We start from the raw sequence: 8,036 nt of genomic DNA on the forward strand, positions 1-8,036 counted from the left end.
GTATCTGTCTATCTGTCTGTCTATCTGTCTGTCCGGCTATGCGTTCCGCCGCGCTTTGACGCATCGAGCCGAAATTTCGGATATGGGTAGGTGACGGGAAAAGCATGTTGACTGGGTGGTTTTCGAAGGGCCCCCTCGAGGTCAAAGGTCATCTAGGGGGCAAAATACCCCAACTGGATAGCAAAAGCAGCAGCAAGTGGATACAAAGATGTGTAATGGGCAACTATGGACAAGTTTCATTCAGCTTTTGGCTGTCTGCCCAATTTGAAATGCACTGTAATGTCTACCCAGAATGCATTGCTGCAAAGCTACAGGTGCACTAGTCTACTATACTAAAATAACCAGCGAAGTCTGTCTGTCTGTCCGGTCCGGCTATGCGTTTCGCCGCGCTGCGACGCATCGATCCGATATTTCGGATATGGATAGGTATCCAAAAAAGCATGTTGACCGTGTGGTTTTCGAGGTCATCGGAGGTCAAGGTCAAAGGTCAAAATTTCAAACTTTGTCCGATCGGGCTCAAACTTGGTGGGTGGGATCCTTGATAGGAGGGGAATGTAGGCCCGAAATAAAATCGAGGTCAGCCGAGGTCAAAGGTCATTACGGAGGGGGTCAAATTTCAAACTTTGTCCGATCGAACTCAAACTTGGTGGGTTGGATCCTAGATACGAGGGGAATATATGCCCGAAATAAAATCGAGATCAGCCAAGGTCAAAGGTCATTACGGAGGGGTCAAATTTCAAACTTTGTCCGTTCGGGCTCAAACTTGGTGGGTGGAATCCTTGATACAAGAGGAATATATGCCTAAAATAAGATTGAGGTCAACCGAGGTCAAAGGTCATTACGGAGGGGTCAAATTTCAATTTTTGTCCGATCGGGCTCAAACTTAGTAGGTGGAATCTTCGATATGAGGGGAACATGTAAAAAATATAATCGAGGTCATCCGAGGTCAAAGGTCATCCAGGGGCTACATTTTAATATCACGGGAGCATGAACAAAATCAAACCGAGGTCACTCGAGGGCGAAGGTCAAATGGGGTCAGTATGCCCAATTGGGCTTAAAAGTAGTAAAAAGAATGACGGGAACATGTCAAAAAGGGGTCATTAGGGGTCAAATAGCATCGCTATCACTCAGTAACTCTCACAGCAACGGGTGAACTTAAGGCTGAAATCTAACAAGGCAGATGAATTACCGAAAAAGGTCAAAAACTATGAGTATATGCCACTGTTCTTTCTTTGTTGAAATTCGATGAGATATATCATGTCACTTAATAAGTTAGTGTACTATGGGTGTAATTTGTTCTTGTTATTTCTTTGATTAGATCGGACACTTTGGAATGCTTGGAGCGACGAACATGGGGCAGATTGATTTCGCATGCAACGCGTGAACAGATCAAAATCTACCATGTTTTTTCACATGTTTTCATGATCTACTTGAATTGAGAATAGGCAAAAAAATGTATTGCCCTTTAATTTCCGACCGACCCAAAAAGGAAAAAATCTAGGGTCGCAATTATTTTTTTCCATAATATGGAATTATTGAATTTTAATATTTTTGGTATAAAATTCGTAAAATGTGTTTCCTGCATGTTTAGCAATTCGTACTGCCTGAGCCCGAGTCTGATATTTAAAAAAACCAGTCGTTTTACCATCGTCTTTTGCGAGGAACTTGCGTTTGGGGGTAATCGTCTGTGTAAAATAAAATGTTTGCCCGACACTATAACATTGCAAGTAGGGTCTATTTGCAATTTGAGCATGTTGAGACAGAGTGTGAACAATAAAAATCAAGTGACTGAGTAAATGTAAACAGCAAGAAAATGTCAATTAAGCGATTTTAAAGAACAGAAAAAGTGTTACAAAAACTCAAAACAAACAACAATTAGCAAAGAAAGAAATCAATTTGTTTGATGGAGCTGTCGTCAAGAATCTCCGCCAAGTTACAAATTTCTTGAGGGGTTCTTTTTAACTTTTTGCTTAGTTAACTTTTATTGTCGTCTTCACGTATTAGCGCTAAAAAGTCAGTGCAATTGAATCTATTTATTTTGATACCCGTTACCAATTTTCCAGCTCCGATTATCATGGTAAATTAAAAGACTACTATTCTCAAAATGTGTATAGATCACGGATGGGTATTTTTATTATTGATTTTAATTATTTGTCGTCTTATTTTTAATAAAGTTCGTTTTTTCAACCTTTTACTCGGACGAAAATGGACTGACTTTTTAGAAGTTCGGTATAACAGATTCACATTATTCGCTTTGATAAATACAGCTTATTATTATTATTATTATTATTATTATTAGTGTTAGTGTTATAGTATAATTATTATTATTTTATTATTATTATTATTATTATTATTATTATTATTATTATTATTATTATTATTATTATTTTTATTATTATTATTATTACTTATTATTATTATTATTGTTATTATTAGTGTTATTATTATTATTATTATTATTATTATTATTATTATTATTATTATTAGTGTTATTATTATTATTATTATATTATTATTATTATTATTATTATTAAAGGAAAGCAATAATTGCAAAAGATTCAATTTATCCGAATAAATGCAATATTTCAGATTAGCTTTTCAACGTAAATTTATTGGAAAGATATGAAAAAGAGAGTTAATTTCTATCACATGATAGTCTTGATAACAATTGATATGATTGTATTCAGATCAGGACAAGTTTATTTGTCTTTTGATGAAACGTACTGGAAGCTCAATATCCGAAACTCGTTACTGTTTTGAAAACACTCAGTCTTGTTATCGAGGGCTAAACTAGTAACATTTCATGGAGGTTAAAATATCGCGTAAACTTTCATTATATTTATTAGGGACTGCTCAATAATTATGCGGGTGGGTTAGAGAAATGAAACAAATCGACAACAAAGTGTGTGTTCCACCCTTTCCTAATTTTCAGATTCCCCCTCAACATGCTAAAGGTCCCACAAAATTGTTTGATCCCCTAACCCCCGAAAAAAATCCATTCACTCCATGGTATAATAGGCAATGAAAATTTGTGTGTGCATTTTGGTAACCATCTGACCCGCCCTTTCCTATATCGGAAATTTATTTATCTTCATCTCGAGTACATTTAAACCTTTTCTTTATAAACTCGTTGTGTTTGCTCAACTTTTCTGGGTATTTATATAATTATGATGCTTTTGGTGAGTTCATTACGAGAGGGCATGCTTTCCGATGGTGTTAGCTTGTCTGTCAAAAGCTGCGGATATATATATGACAGCTTCTATATCCGTATTACCATGATTTAATTATTACAGTTTATGTAATTTACACTTGGACCTTCTGAAATCATAATCTCTTCGGAGACATCCAAAATCTGACACCAGGTTGCAAGTTCAGTTTCGGTTTTATATATAAAAGTGACTAGATCATGCGCTTCTTCAGCATGTTTTAATTCGCATGGTGCACTAGGCCTATTTTTGAAATTTACTGTTGAATTGGGGAAATGTTTCTAAGACCTGTTTACTTAATATCTATAATGTGTATTTCGGTACTGGACATGGGTGTCTATCCTGGGGGAAACAAAGGAGGTGGCATGTCCCCTCACCTTTTGGCAAATTTGTTTGTTCTTTTTTATAGTCACTTTTAGACAATTCAGACCGAATAGAATGTTCCAGGGGCTACATTTTAATATCACGGGAGCATGAACAAAATCAAACCGAGGTCACTCGAGGGCGAAGGTCAAATGGGGTCAGTATGCCCAATTGGGCTTAAAAGTAGTAAAAAGAATGACGGGAACATGTCAAAAAGGGGTCATTAGGGGTCAAATAGCATCGCTATCACTCAGTAACTCTCACAGCAACGGGTGAACTTAAGGCTGAAATCTAACAAGGCAGATGAATTACCGAAAAAGGTCAAAAACTATGAGTATATGCCACTGTTCTTTCTTTGTTGAAATTCGATGAGATATATCATGTCACTTAATAAGTTAGTGTACTATGGGTGTAATTTGTTCTTGTTATTTCTTTGATTAGATCATCCAAAATCTGACACCAGGTTGCAAGTTCAGTTTCGGTTTTATATATAAAAGTGACTAGATCATGCGCTTCTTCAGCATGTTTTAATTCGCATGGTGCACTAGGCCTATTTTTGAAATTTACTGTTGAATTGGGGAAATGTTTCTAAGACCTGTTTACTTAATATCTATAATGTGTATTTCGGTACTGGACATGGGTGTCTATCCTGGGGGAAACAAAGGAGGTGGCATGTCCCCTCACCTTTTGGCAAATTTGTTTGTTCTTTTTAGTCACTTTTAGACAATTCAGACCGAATAGAATGTTCCCCTCACCTTTTTAGACGGATTGACTATACAGTACGAGTGCCGAGTGGCCAGTGTTTGCAAAATTGTATACCAAACGTCATTTGTGAGGGCAGCATACAGGTTTTTGTGTCCGGGCAATTTGTATTCTCAAATAAGACGAAATATTATAATTGAGTCAAGGTTTTGGCAAGGGTAGCCCCAAGTTTCCATTTTCAGCAACAAAATATCAAGCATTTTTAGAAATATTTAAAATAATAACAAACAACTACCGTTAATTGAAATCTCGATTTGACCTTTGAAACAGTATTTCGAATATGATTTGACTTTTGAAGTTTTGAGATTCGCGTTCCACACCGCTCTGTGAGCAATTTAAAATCTTATTCACTAGGAAAATAAAATTATACACAGTTTTAGTGAACTTCATTATAGTAGGTATGTCACAGTGGCTGCACAATAATTATGTCATACTGTGCACGCATACATAACAGTGAATCAAAAAGCGCGCGGATCAAAGTTGGCCAATTTTTGAAAACATACATGTCAAAAAACGATTTCCTCGTTATGTTTCATTGATCACAATAATTTGTCTTTTTAATATATGGTAGGTGAAACATTTCCTAAATCACTATCAACTCCGCCGAAATTAAACACTGCCTAGTTTAAGAGTTAAGACCTGTTTTATGAATTTTTTTAGATCGTTCATAAATCAATAAATATAGGTCTCTCGAAATAGAGGACCTAGTACCACCGGTCTGAAATACCAGTGTTTGTTATCATGTATTTTTTTTCCTTGGACAATGAGTGAAACACTTCCCTATACCAATTGAAAACTCGGTGCACTTAGGCAATTAACTGCAGTTTCTTTATTCAACATCACAGCAGGTTCATATTTGACAAAATCATGCTGTATGAATAAAACATAAATAAAACATTGAAAAAAGTAAAAATTACATATGCCTAATTAACATAAGAATGGCATAAATATATAATTAGATTTAATTAGCTAATTTGCATAATTAATGACTTTTTGTGTATTTTTTGTTACCAAATGAAAGAACTTTGGGTACTTATGTGTGCAAAAAAAACCGCATCCTCATATCATGTACGGTTCTCTGTTGGCATTATTTTTACATATTAATTAGCTGGACTTAGTCATTTTTTAAGCTTTTATTTGTCTGCAGATTGGTCAAAATGGCTAAAATTGTATATTTGGTGGATTTATTACATTTATTCGAGGAGAGATTTTTTAATCTTGTTTTCTTTAACGAAGTCCGGAAAGATATGCAATTAATCTGTGATACTTAAATCAATGCTACCTTTTCAAGTAAGTGTCCGAATAAGCATTACAAATCCCAAAAATTACCATTTTGCCATTTATAGCAATTTGTGGCAGATTTTCACCCGATTTCCGGGTATCTTCAAGTTGACGTTACATCACTTTGCATTATCCGATTTCAATTCTGTTTTTGTTTTTTGAAGCATTCATAACGATGATTCAATTAAAAGCGTCAAATAACATGTTTCTGCTGCGCTTATTTTTGGGGTGATATACCTAATTATAGTACTTAGTATTCAACAGGGAACATGTTATACAAAGTTCTTGTTTTATTTGGATCGTATTCGGATGTGATGACCACCAGCATGCACTATCTAAATAAGACTGGAAATTCGTACTGATTGATGTCGTGCAGAGATAACTCAAAATAATTCTTGTAAATATACCATGCGCATGCTATAGGCATAGATCATAATAAGGATGCATGGTAAAGGCCTAGGTTGGTCTATGGTTGGTCTCTGAATTGATGGTGCATAATTTTCTTGGCTTCGATAGAAACGGAGAGACAAATATTACATTGTGTGCGATTTAATCTTAAATTTCGGAAAGTGAGATGATAATAGTAACAACCTTTTGTGGGAAGACGTTAGTGTCGAAATCTTGTGGGGGAAAAGGTCATTCGGGTATTCCAAAGTGGATCCATTCCAACATCGCATTTGAAAGGCTATACTTATAGGTAAACTGATCAGTTTGCTTTCAGCAGGTAGGCCTATACTGGTATGAAGCACCGTGGTATGAAGTAAATTAATATGAATGTCACAGTTGTTGAATAACTAGATGTCAATTGCGCAATGGACAATGACATTTTAACAAGTTTGCCGAATTTTTGCAAAACATGATCTTGATTAATTATGATTATCTTTTTTTCAGGTGTCAACCCACTAAATTGCATGCTAAGTACAGATTTTTTCATTTTGTTTCTAATTTTCTCTACTTTTCTCCTTTTTTTTCTTCAAATTACAGATAACAAGATCCATTCGAAACGAAACCTACAGAACTGTGTGCGCAGCAGACGACATTCAAAGTCCACGTGACCTGACGTATGAGCAGCGTGAAAAACTTTTTTCGCAAATTATTGTCGACGATGAGCGGAAATTCTTATACTGCTTTGTGCCCAAGGTGGCGTGCTCAAATTGGAAACGGGTCATCAAATACATGCAAGGAAGTTTGGATAATATCGAGAAGCAAATTAAAATGGACCACAAAGCCGATTTGGTTTTTCTCAAGGAATTATCTTACCATGAAATACAGTACCGTTTGTCAAATTATTACAAATTTATGTTCGTTAGAAATCCTATGGAACGTTTGTTGTCTGCTTTTCGCAATAAATTTGGTGAGGACATTGGAAATTATAGAAAACGATATGGTCCAACTATAGCGAAGAGATACCGCCAAGGGAAAAACAATTCCGGCAATTATGATGATATAACTTTTGAAGAATTTATTCGATTAGTAGTTGACACGGATGATGTTAACAGAATGGATCCACATTGGAGACCAATGCATGAGTTATGTCAACCCTGTGCTGTTCACTATGATTTTATAGGATCTTTCGAACATCTACAATATGATGCCCAATATGTTCTAGAACAAATTCGTGGTGATAGCGATGCTTATTTTCCAAAGAGACAAATGTATTATGATCCAACAACTCGAGACAAAATTGAAACAGAACTAGGCAGGATCAAACCTGAGTATCTACAACAACTTATAGATAAATATATTTTGGATTTTATTACATTTGGGTACGCACCACCAAAGAAACATAAATATCAAGGAAATGTGTTCTATAGCCCCTCATCACCATAACATTAGCAAGAGGATACGCGACCAGATTGCGCTCCGATCGTAACAAAATTTTAACTCGCATCATTTGAGGCCCATCTCATGAACACTTGTATCCTTTATAGTGTGAAATAAATTCTGTGGCCCCATGCATGAACCTGATATCCCACAATTTCACAATTTTTGAGTATGGACATACTCAGGCCCGTACGCAGGATTTTTTTGGGGGGAGTGCTGATTTTGAAAAAGTGGACTTTTTTTTTCCAAAGGGGGGGGCGATTTTGTGAAAAGTGGACTTTTCCTCCAAATTTGGACCTTTTTGACCAAAAACGTAAAAACCTGATTTTTTGCACGTTACGCTCGCAAATTCTAAAATTTTGGGACTTTTTGTATACTTTTGCAAATTTGGGGAGGTGCGGTCGCACCCCCCGCACCCCCCCTGCGTACGGGCCTGGTCACATACTAGCTTTGCTAAAAAAGCACATCCAGCTTTGCTAAAATACCCAATAGCCTGGATAACCAAAACTTTTTATCTATAGAGGGCAGTATTATTTTTCTCACATAGTAAAAATTTCAAATTGATTTTTGTCACGTTTAAATAGTGTCTGTTTAGGATAA

General features: G+C 35.9%; 1 protein-coding gene across 2 annotated transcripts in view; it reads left to right on the top strand.

Moving 5' to 3' along the window:
- LOC140160546 (carbohydrate sulfotransferase 14-like) overlaps positions 1-7,612 on the top strand; it is a 57,237-nt gene extending 49,625 nt beyond the window's left edge. For both annotated transcript variants that reach the window (XM_072183788.1, XM_072183787.1), the window contains exon 2: positions 6,597-7,612. In XM_072183788.1, the coding sequence (XP_072039889.1) occupies positions 6,597-7,442 (846 nt within the window). In that variant the 3' untranslated portion in view covers positions 7,443-7,612. The remainder of the gene's footprint in view (positions 1-6,596) is intronic.
- Positions 7,613-8,036: the final 424 nt, after the last annotated feature.

The sequence above is a fragment of the Amphiura filiformis genome, chromosome 9 (genome assembly GCF_039555335.1).
Source record: "Amphiura filiformis chromosome 9, Afil_fr2py, whole genome shotgun sequence".
Lineage (NCBI taxonomy): Eukaryota > Metazoa > Echinodermata > Ophiuroidea > Amphilepidida > Amphiuridae > Amphiura > Amphiura filiformis.